General features: G+C 40.5%; 1 protein-coding gene across 2 annotated transcripts in view; it reads right to left on the bottom strand.

Annotated features, from left to right (window-relative positions):
- Positions 1-994: 994 nt before the first annotated feature.
- Positions 995-20,045, bottom strand: part of CEP120 (centrosomal protein 120) — a 38,436-nt gene continuing 19,385 nt past the window's right edge. The window contains exons 14-20 of one of the 2 annotated variants that reach the window (XR_014556074.1): positions 18,349-18,438; positions 17,555-17,647; positions 16,050-16,211; positions 13,542-14,686; positions 12,116-13,195; positions 2,262-2,407; positions 995-1,629 (exon numbers count right to left, since the gene is read on the bottom strand). Coding sequence is in view for 1 of the 2 variants with exons in the window: in XM_083702244.1 (XP_083558370.1) it covers positions 1,371-1,629; positions 2,262-2,407; positions 12,116-12,214; positions 14,564-14,686; positions 16,050-16,211; positions 17,555-17,647; positions 18,349-18,438 (972 nt within the window). In the remaining variant the exon portion in view is untranslated. The remainder of the gene's footprint in view (positions 1,630-2,261; positions 2,408-12,115; positions 13,196-13,541; positions 14,687-16,049; positions 16,212-17,554; positions 17,648-18,348; positions 18,439-20,045) is intronic. The other variant, XM_083702244.1, reaches the window with a different exon arrangement.

Here is a 20,045-nt window from a genome sequence, read left to right as displayed (position 1 = left end):
TGGTGTGGTGAACTGGCTTATACTCGACTCAATAAGTTTTCCCAGTTTTTTGTGCTAAAATTAGGTGCCTCGGCTTATATTCGGGTCGGCTTATACTCGAGTATATACGGCACATCACTTTTAAGGTGCTTTTTTAAAAAAAATGGGGGGAGAAGTATCTCAAATGATTCATCAATATATTTATGGATTGATGCATACACTTCTTTCTCGAATCAATTAGAAACTCCATATAGATAGGTGCTCAATTCTTCAATAGCTCGGTTGGTTAAGAGCGTGGTGCTGATAACGCCAAGGTTGCAAGTTCAATTCCCATATGGAACAGTTGCATATATTCCTGCATTGTAGGAGGTTGGACTATATGACCCCCAGGGTCCCTTCCAATTATACAATTCTATGATTCTATGTGTGGATAATAACCTCCTAAGTGCAGGGTGTTTCTTTCCTACTGGAGGTACATGGATTAGAAAACCCGTACACGCAGCAGCCTTCCAATCACAAACCGCCCACACAACCCTTTGTGCAATTAAAAATGTACAAATTTTCCTACATCGATATAATATTGATGTATAGAAATATTACATTATCAAAGGGCTAAAATGTCTGTTAACTGTGTCTACTGTTATTTAACAGTAGAGTTTGCTTTGACAGATGTGCATTGGAACAGACACAGATGCTTAAGATCTTGGGCACAGAACTACCAAACATGTCTGCGGTGCTCTTCCACCCATTAACTTCTGAGCTGTACGAAGTAAACTGGTGAGAGACGCACCAGTGCATGATGGATCACACTCCTGTGTCATTAATAAGCATCATACATTTCAACTGAAAATATGTACTCAGAAAGTTTCATCATACATAACATGGTTAAATATTTGACCAACTGAACGGCAATTTTAGTGGTTTATTTAAAATAATCTATACTTTGTTGAACATAGTCTCCAAGGTGACACAGAACAATGAAAGTTAGATTTAAAAAATGATAATTGCAGGCCCCTTTTCCTTGTGCAATTTTATTGAAATTGTGCTTTGATATAATTTTATTAAAAAGCAAGCAGGCAAGATACCTATCAAACGCATAATCAAAAATGCTATACAGAAATGTAGAACTGAAGTTAAAAATGATTCTATAAATAAAACAAGTTAGACAACTGGGGGGGGGGAGAGACGTAGAATGTTCAATCGCCTATAAAAAATTGAAATATTTAAATATATACAAACACATATAAATGGTCAAAAATTCAACTGATACTCTTCTCTCAAAGACCTCAGACCTTGTCTTGGAAGACAAAGCAGAGCATACACACAAGTCCTTTGGGATCAGGGTCTCTGCAGAGACCCGAGCCATGCTTTACTTTACTGAAAAACAAAAATCAGTTCTGCAAGTTTGGGTACTTGCTTCTGCTTCTTTTGGTGAGCACCTCGCTGATCTGGCGATCGAGCTCGTTCACAATGTGGTCTTCGTGGCTATACACTCCTGTCCTCAGCAAGGTATCCCTCTCCTCTATCAGGCGTGCAAGGTAGTCATCTAAACTCTCATCCACTTGCCGCGTGTGAGAATTTTGCATCTGCAACCCCAAAACCTCTTGGGGATCTGGCGACTGCTTTTTGTCTTCTTCTTCCTGTTTTAATCTAAGGAGAAAAATCAAAGCAAATTCAGCAGATGCGTTTTGCATCCTGATCATCTGTATTTTGAGAACCAAATGGCCCACTAAAATTAATGGAAATGAAAAGCAAACTGAACAGAAAAGAAACAAATCCGATTATCCAACGGCAAGAGTCATCGTGCTTACTTTGTTGCATAAGCCTACTGCTGGAAGGCAAGAATGTTTTCTGACCCAGTGCCTATGTTTTTGAGTGATTTTTAACAAGAATTAAACTGTTTGAAAACACGTAGGAGACACAAGGTCAAAAGGTACAGGAAGTACCGAGCCATTTAAAATATAAAGTGTTATGCTCGCTAGGGAGCTGACAGCAGGCACCATTAATGTGTCCTTTTATGCAGCAAACAGGTTTGCTTAGAACAAGAGGTAAAAAAGAAAAGCTTGCTGTAATAGCTACAGTCAAGATAAAAAACTGGGTCTGGTGGCCTTTGGCATAGATTTCCTATAATACAAGACTGTTATATTTTATAAATGGGCAAATATTACCTAAGGGACAGAAAGCTGTGTTCCTTTAGTGGACTGACAGCCAATTAAATTTGACTTAGCTGAACCTTCACCTATTCAGCAGCAGAAGTAAAAATCCAACAAATGGTACAATACCTGTTCAGTTCATTTCTGATATCCTCTAGCTCTTGCCGTTGCGCCTTCCCCAATTCGTTGTTTTCTGCTGCCAGATACCGAAGTCTCATGTGCTCAAGCTCCTGCTGCTGTTTTTTAAGGCGGGCCATGGCACTCTCTTGCTCACGCTAAGGAAAAGCCAAGCCATCTACATTTAATCTCCCACAGATGTACACATTTATTTTATTTTTCACAGTTTACCTAGTTTGTGCGGATTGAGATCTCTTTGTCTTTCCCTCAAACACAGGGAAAATATTGCTGCGGGGTAACCTTCCTATAGAGGTAGTTCACAGGCATTAGACAAAGATCAAATTGAGTAAATGCACTGCAACTCGATATATGACACTTCCAGTTTGGAAGCAGCATAGAAATAATATGCATCAAGGAAGCATCAGCAAATCTTGCTCAATAAGTAGGAAAAGGCAGTAGGTTATTACGAATGACTGAAGCACCGGAGCAGTTTTACTGAAGGGTCAACTAAGTTGTATCCACTAAGACTGACAACGGTGAGGAATAAAATAAATACCAAATTTTAGCAATAATATGCGAACCTCCACATTGATTAGCTGTGAATGATGCAGCTCTGCTGATGGCCCACAAATATACAGTAAGGAAACTTTAAAACAAGCACAGATATACATAAGATAATAGTCAGTGCTTTATTTTAAAAGAGGAGACAGAAAATATTGAAAGCAAGCTGGATCATCTTGATTATAAACAGAGGCTTATGTCATATTTTTAAATGGTCTCTCGTTGCTATCAAAACTGGAAAGTGATTACAAGTGCCTTCTGGACTTTCCAACACTGACACAGTCTGATAGTTGGAGAGAAATTTAAGATTACGTTAACACACATTAATAGCGGGGGTAGGGGATATCTAGTAGACTACGCTGTACTCCTTTACAGCCCTCTTCTTAAGACCCCATCACTGCCTCTCCATAGAAGGAGCACACTCAACACAGCTTCATCTGTACTAAGTGTGTATATCAAACACCATTAAGTTAGAAGAAAGCTTTGACTTATATCCTGTCCCCTACCAACGTAAGTCCTAAATGAGAAAGGAAAAAATCATATAGTCTGTGCATGCATCTCCCCATCTATATGCAAAGAGAGACATTTGGATGTCTCATGTTGAGGTCACAGAAAACAACATGGCTACTCAACCTCTCCAATCAGTGATCTGATGACACAAGGGTGCATAAGAAGGAGGGGGGGGGGGAATATGCCAGCCCTAGAGGAACTAATGGGAGGAAGACTGGGGAAAAAACCCGATGAAACAAGAGCACTGCTATTATTGAGTGAGAAGCCCCCTTTCACCTTCTGTCCTAGCCAACTCAAGTCCAGCAAGGCTTAGATATGGCATTTACTTTGTCACAGATTCTCGCCTTCTCATCAAAGTAGAACCACTCTGTAAATCTATTATTTTGTCCTATCAAAAGCCAATTTGATAAGATTACTGACTCAAGCTTTGGCGAGTAGTTGAAGGGCCCTATGTGCTATTATGGTGCCGAGTTGAGGCAAAGACTGCAAACCTAAAGGAGATGTTTCGATTAAATGTAGGAAGTAGCTTGATATAGGGTAGTTTTCTGTAAATCAATTAGAGAAGGCGTCTTTTTTGAGAAAAACATGGATCACTAGACTCCAGTTCCTATGTTTTCTTTAAAGATACCTTGTTGTCGGGAGACAATGGAGGAGTGAGCCTTTGCAGGTGAAGTCAAACCGCTGGAAGGTTACCAAAATCCAGCTTGAATGAGGATCATATTGGGTAGCTGAATATATGAGACTACTCCACCTTATAATTCCAATTTTACTATTGTTATAGGGCTAAACACGGTATTATTGTTTGAGTTAGTGAACTGCATTTTATGATGTTTAATAACTTTAAACTTGTATTGGTTTTATATTGGGAAGTAGTAGATTAGAAACCACATTTATTTGACACTAAAAGGTGGTTAAAAATCTTAATTCTCCACAACCAAGACAACTAGAAACTTGTTTTCTGTACCAGTTTCTATGCACATGTCAGACACGAATGAGAAAAATAGAGCATTTACTATGCTGTATAAAGCCTAAGGTAATTTTCACAGAACCCATGTAGAAATCATGACAGGTGTCCAAGCCACGACACAATTCTTGTGAGAGCACCAAGTAATTTTTTTGTTTTAAATATTTTACATGCTTCATAGTTTGAGAATGATTCTCATACTACAGTCCTATGTCTAACGCACAAGATTTATGATGATTTGAAACACATGATTTATGATGATTAGCTCAGAGGCTTGTAAAAAAAATGAACTGTTTGCCAGTCGAATTTGAGGTAGAAAAGATTCTTTATCCATGTTTGGTATTGAAATGGGAGCTGCTTCATTCAAGCTTCTTTCAGATACCTCAGCCTCATAGAATGGACTTCCATGGAATGTAGCACCAGTGTTTTGCTGTAATGGTTATGTAAGATTACTGAAAAGCATGCCATCTGAAATTAATCTTTAAACATTCTTGTCTGCTTCATGCAAGTTGTACAGTTCTCCTTGCCCTCAAGTATCTTTGATCTTTTTTAATGATTTCATTGCTCGGTTTCATGCTTTATATTGCCGTAAACCGCTGCAATGTATCTTTATGATACAGTGGTATATAAATATTTGTATAATTTGAATAAATAACATTAAATAAAACTGTCTGGGATCCATGTACCCTAAGGACTGCCTTCTTCTACATGTCCAAGTTATGGGATAATTCACAGAGGCCCTTCATCTAATCCCTGAATCTTCTGCGATGCAGACAGTGGATTTCAAGGGAAGAGCCTCCTCTGTTGTGGCACCCTGGTTGTGGAGCACTTTCCCCAGGCCTTTCAGTATAAACTATTAGATGTCCTTTTATGTTGTGAATTTCCTGTCTTTTTTAAAAGAAAAATTTTAAAGAAAAAAACCCTAATTTTATTATTCTAGGTTTTCAAGGTAGCCTACAAAAGAGAACCATAAAACCAATATATAACACAGCAAACTGTATGTCTAGCTAGCTAGCATGAATGTCTATAAGGAACCACTGTTTTTAGGGTACTAGCAAAGCAGTAAACAGGGGCATCCTGACATCACCTGCAATGTATTATTGAATTAATCCTCAGATCACTTAAGCTTCAAGCAGCTTGGATTTCACAAGTCTAGACAACTACAATAATCAAGTCATCCTTCAGCAACCTCATACTATATTTAGAGCTACAGAAATACAAAAAGTGGGTTGTAATAGTTTACTTCCATACAGTCCCAGCACAGAGTGTGTGTGTCTAATGACCCCTTGAGAGCAATTTCAATGATTCCATTAGTAAGTAATTACCTTGATTATGTTAACCACATATTGATAGGAAATATTTATCTACTGCTCTAGGTTCTCTGGAGTCTGTTATAACTGAATAGCAAGGGTAGATTGCTGTTCACAAACCAAACACCTATATAGTCTAAGTATACTTATCTAGATTCTTTGGAGAGGCACATAAAATCCTTCATTGAGAATCATTTTCCTTACTAATATCCACTAATATCCACCTCATGAAGAGCTGAAATTTATGATCTTTTCTCTTATTTTCAGATGCAAAAGCTAAAAACTACTCTCGCCATTTTATAGCAGTTCTGAAGAGTGGGAAGAACTGTTGGCATGCGAAGAAGTTCAGTTCTGTGTCTGCATTTCCCAGGAGGAAGGCACAACCAAGATACTGGAGTTGTTGATCACAACTCTCTCATGTCCAGCGCAGAAGAAAATCTCAGAGGGCAAGGAATTATTTCCCAATAGCAGCCACTGACAAAAAATACTTAACATAGAAAGGGAACTTTGAAATCCTTAATGTCAAATTACAAGGAGACTCCGTATGAACATGGTGAGAGCTGTTCAACAGTGGAATCGACTACCTTCGAAGCTGATGGAGTCTCCTTCATTGGATGCTTTTAAGCAGAGTTTGAATTGCCATCTATCAGGTTGTGTTTTTTTTACCTGTGATTTCTTCAGGGAATGGCATTGGACCTGACACGGTTCCCTTCTAACTCTACAAATCTATGATTCTATGCAACTCCCAATAAACAAATCAATACTGTCTAAACTCTTGGCCTCCAAGTTTTACAACAGCAACAAAAGTAAAAAAAAAAAAATAAATCACCAATATTAAAAAATTAGTAAATCACTATTTTTTTTAAAATCAATCTACAAAATAACCCTTGCATTCTGCCAGGTGCTATAGCTAAGAGGCTCCTCAATCAAAGGAGAACAATCTTTATTTTGTCATAGCAGCTTATAAATCCAGAGGGAAGATGTAGACATACACACACTAGACTAAACAATGGCTAAATAGCGGCTACAATTCACTCTCCCACTTGTACATACCAAGCAAGTCTGTGGGAAAAAACGTACGACTGAAGCGAAGGAACTCAACTCCAGTTTTCTGAAAATAACCCAGAGCTGACAACTCAGTAGGAGGGTCTGGATGGTTTCAAGACACAGTTTTTAACCGAGGCTCGGACTTCTAACTGTTTTTTAAAGCAAAGATTTACATCCTCGCCTTGGCTAAATTACTTGTAAATTAATCACATTAATTACCTTGAGAGGATAAGCAGGAGGCTGGACAAGATAGAGCCAGTGTCAGCCAATAAAGTCTGTGTTTGTTTAAAACAAATGCACTAGTTTTGCTGCGAACAAATCCACACAGAGTACAAAAATGGTAAGACTTAAACTCTCTAATAACCACTTATCTCAAATGCACATACTTTTGAGTTTTTACAGAAACATTCGAAATCCAGACAGATCCCTTGGTAATCACCAAAAGCTGAATTGCAACATTCTTTCTAGTTACAACTGCATTGCCACATTGCTACAGTTCTCCAATTTTGGACTTCTCAGATTTACAAGCGCTGGTAATCTTATTGTCAAAAATTCAAGCTAAAATATAAATCGGTATATCAAAATATGTATTTGCTCTTTTTCGACTTCTGAAATTCCCTCATAAAGTTTTGACTTTAGGCAGACTTTGGCAAAGCCAGTCTTATCGCTAGGCGAACTACACAGCTGCCTATGGAGGCAAAATTTTTAGGGTGCTTGGAGGCTGCAGGAAAACAAGGTGGGGGTCTTTCAGAGGACGTGTCATAGAGGTGCCACAGGGGGGTCTCCTGCCTGGATCTCCCCCACCCTGTCTTAATTTGAGATAGCCCTCAGCTCCTGGAGGAAGTGGGGCAAATAGAAAACACACTTCCTCTGAGAATGTGCAGAGTGAAGAGGGGGAAATGACTCAAGAGTTTGCCTAGGGCACAAAATAGCAGTGGACTTTGGTGCTCATCTAAGGCTGTACATTACAGTTTCATTAGTCTGTTGCAGCAAAGAAAGCAATGAGTCTTGTAGCACCTTAGCAACTATCAAAGTGATTATTTGGCTTTAGTTTTTGCAAGTGTGTCCACCTCACATAGGTGGCGCTGTGGGTTAAACCACTGAGCCTAGGCCTTGCCGATCAGAAGGTCGGCGGTTTGAATCCCCACAACGGGGTGAGCTCCTGTTGCACGGTCCCTGCTCCTGCCAACCTAGCAGTTTGAAAGCACGTCAAGTGCAAGTAGATTAATAGGTACCGCTCCAGTGGGAAGGTAAACGGCGTTTCCGTGTGCTGCTCTGGTTCGCCAGAAGCGGCTTAGTCATGCTGGCCACATGACACAGAAGCTGTATGCCAGCTCCCTTGGACAGTAAAGCAAGATGAGCGCTGCAACCCCAGAGTCGGCTATGACTGGACCTAATGGTCAGGGGTCCCTTTACCTTTACCTTTTACCACCTCACATATTATACAATTCCTCAATGGAAGACACTTCTGTGCAGTAACATTCATGTAGGTCATTGGGGGGTGGGGTGGGGAGTGGAAACCTGTGGTGCTCTAGACCAGACATCCCTCACATCCAACAGCATCTGGAGGGCCACAGGTCCCCCTACAATGATGTAGGATCAACAAGGTGCAATCTGACAAATGTGAAACACTTGTGGAAGGAAATAATCTTAATTCCTACATGGAAGTAAATAGTTTTATATTATGGTAAGAGGCCATCATTCAACTTTTATTCCAAGTTGAAGCAAGAGTGAATCATGTGTGCCTATTTCACGGCACATTTTATCTTACTGCCATTAGGCAGATCGTACCAATACAGTTTTGGTACTTTAAAATATGATGGAAATTGATGGGAGGTGGCGGATGAGAAATCTATTGCTTTTGGAAACGGTTATTTTTGGGGGAAATAAAGATATAGATAGAGAGTCAGAATGGGGTATTAATCAACAATTCATGTCTTTCACACTGAAGTGGTAGGATTACACAAATAAGTTTTCAAAAGTTTTGATAAGCTTTCCATGCCTAACCCCCCCCCCCCAAGAAACCCTATCACACCCTTCCTTGAAGCCCAGTTCTCTAGGAAAGTACCTCCTGAAGCCACCCGATCTCACATTACCTGTGTCCCAGCTTCTGGTTTAGTGCAGGAGTTAGCAGTCTGAGACCCTCACAGGCCCCATCTTCTTAGCCCTTCTCTGAGGAATCAGCTGCTTTGTGGGCTACTACACTTGCCCAATGACACGGGTGGCGCTGTGGGTTAAACCACAGAGCCTAGGACTTGCCGATCAGAAGGTCGGCGGTTCGAATCCCTGTAACGGGGTGAGCTCCCGTTACTCGGTCCCTGCTCCTGCCAACCTAGCAGTTCGAAAGCACCTCAAAGTGCAAGTAGATAAATAGGTACCGCTCCAGCGGGAAGGTAAATGGCGTTTCTATGCACTGCTCTGGTTCGCCAGAAGCGGTTTAGTCATGCTGGCCATATAACCTGGAAGCTGTACGCCAGCTCCCTCAGCCAATAAAGCAAGATGAGCGCCACAACCCAAGAGTTGGCCACGACTGGACCTAATGGTCAGGCGTCCCTTTACCTTTACACTTGCCCAATGGCACAGGGAATGTGCCAGGCAAGAGGCCAAGAAAAGGCAGAATGCTTGTCTGCAGCCCAAGGAGCTGGCCCTTTAAGAGCCACAGTCTTTTGGCTAAGGTATTAGAACTTGGGCAACGGGGGACTGGAAGAAGGGAAGCAACCACCAGCCTGCCTTCCTATTTTATCCCTGTCGTAGGTAACTTTCACATGTGGGTCAGAATATCCTGCATTCCAGTGCCCTATGGCCAGCTTCCATCCATTCCCCAGCTATGGGTTTAATGCAGAATAGAGCAGCTGCATTACTTCTATGCAACTGTCAGGGATTAAGTATTAAGGGAGGACATGCTTAGAAAGCGCTATGTCTCTGATCGGAGGGAAGAGAATGGCAACAACAAACAGATCTTCTTGCCATGAGACTCCTCTCTCCATGTGTAACAGTTCTCTTACTGCCTGTGCTTTCTTTCCTCCAAACCTAGGACCATGGGAAGCATGGGTTATATTCAACGTAGCACCAAGGTGAATGTTCTGTTAGCATAAGGATTTTTCCTTGTGCATTGCAACATCCTCTCCCTGTCCTCCCCTGTATTCCCCTAAATCTTTTCTGTGGGTTCTTCTAACACTCTGGAGAAGATCTGGGAACAGCGAGATTAGTAGCATAGGGAAATCCCCTTGTGTTAGCACAAAAACTATTGGGGCAATATTTTTGCCCCCAGATATTTTGAGATTTTCATCACCTTCATTCTTACGTAGCACAGTGTATTAAGTCTTTCCCATCACCACAAAAAAGAAGAAAAGCTTTTCTCCATCGCATATTTAGTTGACCACCATTTTTATTAATCACTAGGTGATTCCAGAAATAACATGTTGATACTATATTGTGTTTTAATAGCTATCTTCAGAGTATACAGATTGTAGCTGTGCATTTCTATATTTAAATTTTAGTTTTTGCATTGAAAGAGGACTATTACCTGCTCTGAGTAAAAGGAACAGAGAGGGCTAATATTTAAACTAAGATTGCATGGAATAAAGGGGCATTATGCTAAATACTTGAATGCTTTACATGATTCTATAATTCACAGCTTGACTATACTTTCTATTTTTGATTAATGGAAATCTGTTTAAACACTTCTTTGGCAATGGCCACAAAGCATTTGATCGCCTTTCCAAAGGCTTGCCAGCTGGGTTTTGTCATTAACATTTATTAACAATCCAAGATACGGCTTTTTGCGTCTAATTCTCACAACATAAATGTTTTGTATAGTTCTCCAGAGAGCTCTGGTGTGACAAGTTTCTGGCACAAATTACAACCCCATAGCTATTCACCAGAACCAATGTGAAATTAACATGGTATTAATCCAACTTAAACAAAAAATAACACAAATCATCAGAACTTAAGCAGACTTAACATTCCTCAAGGCCTCTAAATTTGTAATTTTATAGTCAAAACACAATGGAGGATTCTTTCGACCAGTTCATTTAAAAGGGTTTCAGTTTAGCTTTAGCACAGATGCACAAAGGAAGGTTAAATGTTTGACGTGTTCTAAACAAGCTTTAACAGTCTTATTTCAAAGGGGGAAAGCACTGAGAAGTATAATCTAAGTTTTCATTCAGGCATTTGTTAACTTTTGGAAATGGCCTCATCGCGTTTTTCAGGAAAGCTTTTTTATTTTATTTTCAAGCAACAGGGGTGGGGAAACTTCAGTCCATGGGTCAGTCTTGGCCTGCTAGGCTTTCTCATTTGGCATATGAGGACGGTTTGGGCAAATGACACCTGCCCACTCTACTCCAGATGTCATATGAATAAGGGCGGTGCTAGGTCAAAAGGACAGGGCTTTGCTAAAGCCCCCTTGGCGTGGCTGCCAAAGTGCGTGACAACCAGCTGTTTGAAAAAGCAGAAATCCAGTGCTAAGCAGGATTACCCATTCCCCAAGAAGGGGGACGCAGCTTGGTCCAGGTGCATGCGAAAGCCACCTGCAAGATCACTCTCACATACTCAAACCCAGCATTAAGCAAGAGTTCTCTCACCTCACATCAGCAAAAGGAGGGCAATCCTGCTCAGTTTGACTGCACTTCCAAAGCACATAGCAAGCAGCAAGGTGCTAATTTAAACGACAACAACACTTCATTTCATGCATCATCAATGAATGCCAATTCTGGCCCACTGGACTTTGGTTTTGGAGACCGTGAACTGTCCTAACTCATTACCTCTTAATCTCAAATTAAAATATACAGTGTGGAAATACTGATGTCATTGAGCAATGTTGTTGAGCAATGAACGTGGCAATGTTTATGATGTACTTTGTAATCAAGAGAAACTACTTTCTCCAGGCAAAATGCACATCTAGGCCACAATTTTCCAAGTGTGTAAATATCACAGTATCCTCCCTGGTTTTTGTGGGCTGCAAAAGATGTCAGCAGGTGAGACAGCTATTGTTTTTCTCTCAAACGGTGAAAGAGCTTTATAAGCATCCTTGATAAACACTAATCTCTCCAGTTAGTTCTCCTAAGTAGGCACACCGCAGCAAGGCAGATTTGGCTTCACAAATGTACAGTGATACCTCGGGTTACATACGCTTCAGGTTACATACGCTTCAGGTTACAGACTCCGCTAACCCAGAAATAGTACCTCGGGTTAAGTACTTTGCTTCAAGATGAGAACAGAAATTGTGCTCTGCCGGTGCAGCGGCAGCAGGAGGCCCCATTAGCTAAAGTGGTGCTTCAGGTTAAGCACAGTTTCAGGTTAAGAACAGACCTCCGGAATGAATTAAGTACTTAACCCGAGGTACCACTGTATATAGAAGCAACTTCCTCTTCTTGTTCTCATGAGAATTTCAAGGGTCAGAGAAGATTGGAGGGCCACATTCTGGCCCTGGGCTTTAGGTTCCCCACCAGTGATTTATCTTATATGTTACACACCTGTTTAAGCCTTGCTAGTTCCTTCAGCGCTCGCGCCCATTGCTGCTTGTAGTGTAGTTTTGCCTTGGTCGCCGATTCCAACTTCCTTTCAAGGTCCCCCTAATAAAGAGCAGAGCTCTATCAACAAACACTATAACCGTAGGAATAATCTTTATGCAATTGAATATACAAAACTTGTATTACAAAAATAGTTTAGTATAGCATGTAACTTCTAAAGCAGTAACACAATTTGATGTAAATACTGTGACGAACAAGAATATCCTCGTTTAAGCATTAGCCTTATTTTTATTGTCCAACAAAGCAAAACTGGATTAGTCTGCAGTCTGAGACAGTTCATCTAAACAGTTCATGTAAACCATTTTTAAACATCTTCAAAGAACTCAAAGATAGCATTCATTTTTATATAAAAATCACTCGCTGTTCATATTTCAGCTTAATTGATGATGCAAGACTTGGCATGCCTGATCCTTGAAATTCTAGCTAATGTGTGCCTCTTAGTTTGGTTAGATTGCACCTTTTAAGTCTTCAGTTTGAAAGATCATGTCTCTGCATTAAATAACTCACGCTCCCTCAAAAGCAGCAGAAAATGTTTCCCCCCTTAACTGGTCTTCGTATGCATTGCCAGGCCAGGAGGACTTCTAAACTGCTTCTACTTCAGCTATGAAAAATAAAACTATTCTGTTGGGGGCTTCTGAATCCTGTAGGATCTGGAAGTATGACTTGAGGAGTAATATTCAGGCCAACTCCATGTCCCTGGTTAGAATTCAATGTCCAAAGCTGCAAGTTCTGTACAGAGGCTCAAGAAAAAGTAGAACCTGCTTCTAGATCAGTGATTTCCAAACCTGGGTCTCCAGCTGTTTTTGGACTATAATTCCCATCATCCCTGACCACTGATCTTGCTAGCTAGAGATGATGGGAGTTGTAGTCCAAAAACAGCTGGAGACTCAAGTTTGGGAAACACTGTTCTAGATGCAGGAGTGAGGAACTGTGGCTCATCAGATGTTACTGGGCTACAACACCCATGGTCTCTGACCTTGGGCTACAATGGCACAGTTTCACTAACCCTGTTAGTGGGTGGCGCTGTGAGTTAAACCACAGAGCCTAGGACTCGCTGATCAGAATGTTGGTGGTTTGAATCCCCACGACGGGGTGAGCTCCCGTTGCTCGGTCCCAGCTCCTGCCCACCTAGCAGTTCGAAAGCACATCAAAGTGCAAGTAGATAAATAGGTACCGCTCCAGCGGGAATGTAAACGGAATTTGCGTGTGCTGCTCTGGTTTGCCAGAAGCGGCTTAGTCATGCTGGCCACATGACCCGGAAGCTGTACACCGGCTCCCTCAGCCAATAAAGCAAGATGAGCACTGCAACCCCAGAGTCGGTCACGACTGGACCTAAAGGTCAGGGGTCCCTTTACCTTTACCTGTAAGCAAGCAAGGACATATGTATGGACCTAATGGTTAATGGCTAGTGAACAAAGAGTCCTCATTTCTTTGGTTGTTGTTCTATCACATCGTAACACAGTTTTGTTTTGTTTTTTTAAAAGGCAGAATCTTATACATGCATTGAATATATATGACTGTCCAAACTGATGTTTGTGGGAACCAGATCTGGGGAAATAAAATGAAGTCTGAAGCTATTGCCTGGGAATTTGAGACAGTAGCTTAAAATCTGTATTCTTTCACAAGACTGGCTGGGGCAACCCAGCTAGATGGGTGAGTATAAATAATAAAATTATTATTAAGAGTCCTTTCCTAACCCTTGCCAATCCCACACCCCAAAAGAGATAAAGAACTGCTTATCAAGAAAATGCCCCAATCTTTTCTTCATAAACTGGATATATGTTACCTCTTCTGAGTCAAAGGCATAGATTAGAATTTTGAAAACTACATACATTCGCAGTGCTGTCAAACATGCAACATTTATAAATAACAAGCTCAAGCTATCAAAAGTAAGAAGAGTCTAAATAAAGCTACTGATACAACAAGATGGGTCTCTAGAGTTCATGTCCATCTAATGACAGGTGTCTGCCATGAATTAAGAACAATTTTCAAACACTTAAATTTGCTTACCATTATTTTTTTTCTACGCAACCGTGGTAGTACCTCGATAACCAATGCTTTAAGAATATTTATTACAATTTATCTTGGATCAAAAACTCATTTTAGGCGTACTCTGCTTGAGTTATCAGTAACCATGAAATCTGGAAAATACTGCCACAGATGAACTGGAAAGGAATGTGAAACTCCTATCCCTGGCAAGCTCTTAAAAGCGACAGCATCTTCCAGAAGGATTCTTTTGTTTTGTTTATATTTATGATGCAAATTTTGTGGCTGGGTTAAATTTGGAGTTTATTCCATGTTGGTTTTTTTTCTTGTTCATGCTGTCTACATTTAATCTGTTGTAAAATGCTGCTATTCTTTCTGAGCCTTCAGATAAAATTGTAGACATGCCTTTTCTAAAGTTAGAATACTTATTTCTGATTGCAGCCGGATTTCTGGCTTGCTGCTTTGCTGTTCCTTGTATTGCTGAAACTCTTTCTCCAGAGTTTTATACTTGTTTTCCCAGTCATAAAGCTGTTAAGAAGAAGAAGAAGTTGGATGAGTTTATGCTTAGATGATAACACAACAAAGAGCTAGAAGGAACATTTTGCCCAATAGATTACTGGTTTTCAACTGGTTCTCCAAAGAGCATCACAAAAGGAGCACTACTACCATACAAATAGATTGTCAAAGATTAAGATATGGTTCCTCAAATATTACATTGCTTTATAGTTTTTATACACACACACACACACACACACACAGAGAGAGAGAGAGAGAGAGAGAGAGAAAGAGAGATGCACACCAAATATTAAAAAGAAAAAAAACTTCTTTGTGATGGCAGCCACCATTCCTCCTTGGGAAATCTGCCAGCTTTCTCTTAATGATTTAGAAGGGCACTTGAGTTTTTTTGTTTCATTCCAACAGGCCTTTCTGAATTACCCACTGCTGATTTTATGCAGTTTCCTCCTGTGCCTTGCACAGTACTACCAATAATGCAGTGAATGAACATTATTCTTATTCTGAACTGATTTTTAGAAAAATTATTAACCACTTAAGACAAATCAAAAAAGTCAACACATAAATGAGAAAAAAATAAGTATTCTGTTCAGGCAAATTATTTATAAAGCTAAAGTGGTTTTTTTTTAAAAAAAAAAAGCTTAAAATTATTGTGATAAGTAAATTCTTCCTTAGCAACATAGCAAGAGAAATGTAGAAAATAAAAGATATGGAGGATATCCAAGACGCCTGGATTTCTTGAAGGAAACCCAATAAACAGTGGATCAAACTCAAAAACGCCCCTTCTAAAAAATGGGAGGGCCTTTGGTCCTGAGGAGATTCTCACAAATCTGTCAATGAACATTTTAGAAGCATCAAGGATACACTGCGCACATAGTTTGGTCCTTAGCATTAAAGAGAGAGGGGTGCCCTCAGGAAGCTCCACCAACCTAATCTCATTAATTAGCTGTAATTAACTTTTTTAAAAAACACATTTATTCAAAAGTTACAATACAGTTACAATACAATACCCTTTCGATCAATATATCCCCTCCACGGACACCTCTGCGAGGCTGGTGGCATTAAAATATCTGGTCTCCCTTTTTTGCTTTTATTGAAGGAGAACAGGATATTTTAAAGCTTTAATTAACCTGGCCGTAAGATCACCCAAAAAATCTATGTCCATCTCTACCATTAAATAAAGTTGTATCCAGTGCTTCCCCCCCCCCCTAAACATTTCCTGAATCTTTGTACTTTTGTCCATTTACTGTATTTATTTTCCCCGATTTGAACTATAAAATGGTGATTTTCTTGAGTCACAATAAGAGTACCCCTAAGCATTTTTTTAGGGGAAAAAGCACTGGTTGTATCTAACTTGGAAAAGTTAAGTTCCACTCACTTGTTGCTGCAAGCGGATCTTGTCCTCTTCCAACTGTCTGAACCTAGATTTTTCCAGCTCCACCTGATGCATGCATTCTTCTTTGACTCGCCGCATTGCATCTTGAAGCTCCTGACGGTTTCGTTCATGCTCTGCTTGGAGCTCCTTCTTTGCTCTTTGGAGCTTAAAATTTAAAGCACACACACAAAGAGAGACAGAGAGATTTCAGCACCAGTGGTTGTCCAGATGTAAACCTGAGCTGCCTCATTTAGAAAGCACGCTCGATTGACATTACTCTCACGAGTCACTCATGCATTTCTTTGACCAACTTTTAAAATAAAATAAAATAAAATAATAATAATAATAATAATAATAATAATAATAATAATAATATAACAATACTTTATAAACTTAGCCTAGCTGTGTGGAGTGTGTTCCACAACATCCACGGAGTTACGAGGGCAAAAAACCATGGCTCCTAGCCAGTGCTGGATTTACGTATAAGCTAAAAAAGCTATAGCTTAGGGCTCCACTCTCTTGGGGGCCCAAAAAATTTTTAAAGGGAAAAAACAACTGGATGTAAATTTCCAAAATATAAGATAAAAAACAAATAAAATGGCATTAGATACCTATTAGGTCCATAAATTACCATATAGCATATCTTCAGCACAAAAAACAGCGACAAATTGTTGCTGACAAAGGACAGCTGGACGTATAAAGGGCCCCATTACCTTCAGTAGCTTAGGGCCTTATCAAACCTAAATACGGCCCTGCTCTTAGCTATGTAGCAGTGATTTCTCTGCCAAATCTGATGGCTTTGCAGCTTTAAGTACAGGAATACTTGACGGCTACAAGATGCACCTTGCTTATTTTTAGGTATTCCCACATATAAAAATTTATGCTCCTCTTTCCTTCCCCATCCACACCAACCTGCCAATGAACTAAAACATGCACACAAAAGCCCCAAAACTATGCACCAAAAAAGCTACGTTCCACAGCATGCAAAAATTCCAATCCGAGCACAAGTCTAAGATGAACTGGAACAGTTCTTTTGAGTTTTAAATAATAAATAAATAATAATAATAATACCCCACCCATCTGGCTGAGCTTCCCCTGCCACTCTGGGTGGCTTCCAACAAAATATTAAAATACAGTAATGCATCAAACATTAAAAGCTTCCCTAAACAGGGCTGCCTTCAGATGTCTTCTAAAAGTCTGGTAGTTGTTCTCTTTGACATCTGGTGGGAGGGTGTTCCACAGGGCGGGTGCCACTACCGAGAAGGCCCTCTGCCTGGTTCCCTGAAACTTGGTTTCTCGCAGTGATGAAACCGCCAGAAGGCCCTCAGCACTGGACCTCAGTGTCCGGGCTGAACAATGGGGGTGGAGACACTCCTTCAGATATACTGGGCCAAGGCCGTTTAGGGCTTTAAAGGCCAGCAAGAACACTGAATTGTGCTCAGAAACGTACAGAAATGGTTTCTGTACGTGCACAGTACAAGATATAACATTGAGCTGCATATGTTTACCTCGGTTTCAGCACCAACAAGTTGCTTTTCACGCTTCTCTAAGTCAGTCAACGTTTTTTGAAGTTTTTCTTCCAAAACGGTATATTCTGCAACCTAGAATGTATACAGTTAAAATAATAATAATAATTCTTTCTAAATTGAACATGGTATTCATTCTTGGATGACACTATATCCTTGCAAAAGAATCCGGATTTAAAATGAGCTTGAAATCCCACAAAGCAAGTGACAACTTGACTTTTATGCACATGGTGGATTTCAAAATATTATGCATCAGAGCCTGCACTGCTAATAGACTTCAACAAGACTTAGGCCACAATCCTATACACATTTACCTAGTGGGGCATTTACTCAGTGGGGCATATTACAGTGCAGGATTGCTCTGCAAGACTAGCAGTATTACATATCTTTATTTTAACTCAACCGAAAATTGGAATTTGCTGCCAAGGAGTGTGGCGGAGTCTCCTTCTTTGGAGGTCTTTAAGCAGAGGCTTGACAACCATATGTCAGGAGTGCTCTGATGGTGTTTCCTGCTTGGCAGGGGGTTGGACTTGACGGCCCTTGTGGTCTCTTCCAACTCTATGATTCTATGAAAGGAAATATATTGCAGCTTGATTCGTAAACAATTCCAGGGTATCTCTAAGGTGTGTTACCAAAAGTATTTTTGTGTAGGTTTTATGGGCTGTGTGTTTAGGTCTTCTTCTGGCAGCTAATGAAAGACATCACCCTTTACCACTGCCAGCTATCATGACAGTTCATTATGCTGTGAAGCATTTCAAAGGGGAAAAGGGTCTTACTTTTTTCTTTACCAATGCTTCCCTCTCTCTGTCCCTTTTTCTCCACTCCTCTGCAACAGCCTGCATATGAGCCAGCTCCTTCTTCTTCAGCTGTGGAAAACAAAGGCAATTTCAAAATGTCTTCCTTCGAAAACCATACAATTTGCATAACTCAGTCAGAACTATTGTGGAAGTCTTTCCTCAAGAAACCCAACACGGCGTGCAAATTAAGTATTCAGGACATCAGGGGGGAATTCCAGATCAAATACACAGACAGCTCCCATTATCAGTCCTGAAAATTGATTAGGTAAAGGTAAACGGACCCCTGACCATTAGATCCAGTCGTGGCCGACTCTGGGCTTGCGGCACTCATCTCGCTTTATTGGATGAGGGAGCCGGCGTACAGCTTCTGGGTCATGTGGCCAGCATGACTAAGCCACTTCTGGCAAACCAGAGCAGCGCACAGAAACGCTGTTTACCTTCCCGCTGGAGCGGTACCTATTTATCTACTTGCACTTTGATGTGCTTTCGAACTGCTAGGTTGGCAGGAGCAGGGACCGAACAACAGGAGCTCACCCCGTCACAGGGATTCAAACTGCTGACCTTCTGATCAGCATGTCCTAGGCTCTGTGGTTTAACCCACAGCGCCACCCGCATCCCTAAAAATTGATTACAGGTCTGTTAATTTTTAAATGGTAGCTGGTAAGAGGCAAAAGTTATGCATAGCCATGTAAAGCTGAATTATGTCTAAAGCTACCATAACCAGAAGTAAAATGGAGAACTTTACACCACATTTTCAAATTTATTTAAGCAGTCATAAAATGCTACAGTAACTCATAGGCTAATAATAGCAGAAACATGTGTTACAAAACATAATGGAAGTAGAAAGCCTTAAAAGTGATTGGAAAAAGAGAGGCAAGCTTCCACTTGAATTCAACTGAAGCAGGAGAGATGGGAGTGGGGGAAAGCAACTGAAGTGGAATGAAATTTTAAAAGTAGAATAGAATCATAGAATTGCAGAGTTGGAAAGGACCCATCTAGTCCAACCCCCTACAATGCAGGAATATTTTGCCCAATGTGGGGCTCAAACCCTCGACCCTGAGATTAAGAGTTTCAAGCTCTAGAAACTGAGCTACCCTGGGCACTTTCCAGGCTGTGCCCACAGAAAGTGAACATGCCAGTACATTGCAAGACCCCAGTGAATAAAACCACTCCTCCTCTTAGTTCAATATTGCCAATATTTGGAATTCTCTCTCTCCCCCACTCTTCCAAGGTGCTCTGTAAAATCCAAAGGTGGTACAGTCTCATGACTGATATATTATAATGACTGAAGGATGGGGCAGCAGGCCAAAAGTGTTCCTGTATCGGCAAGGAGGAACCTTTGCGCTCAAGACTGTAAATAGGTAAGATTCCTCTTGAATGTAAATAATCTTTCCAAAACACAGATCAGTTTTAGCTTGCTGTCAACGTCCTGGGCACATCTTGAAGATATACCAAACTGACTTTTCGCCCAGACACAATGTGAGACTAGGGTGATCACCCTGTAAGACACGCCTCAAAATGTATTTGAACATTATGAAGCCATCTATGCTGAATCTGCCAAATATACAATGCTGTCGTACAATCAGCTAAAGGGCTGATTCCAATTTAAAAACCTCTTTCCCATGCTTGTATCCACCGGAACTGCAACCTAGGTTTAAGATCTGTCACGAGAGATT

This window comes from Podarcis gaigeae (genome assembly GCF_964106915.1).
Source record: "Podarcis gaigeae genome assembly, chromosome: 11".
Classification (NCBI taxonomy): Eukaryota; Metazoa; Chordata; class Lepidosauria; order Squamata; family Lacertidae; genus Podarcis; species Podarcis gaigeae.
The sequence above is the reverse complement of the archived record's forward strand: the minus strand, read 5'-3'. Positions and strand labels throughout refer to the sequence as shown.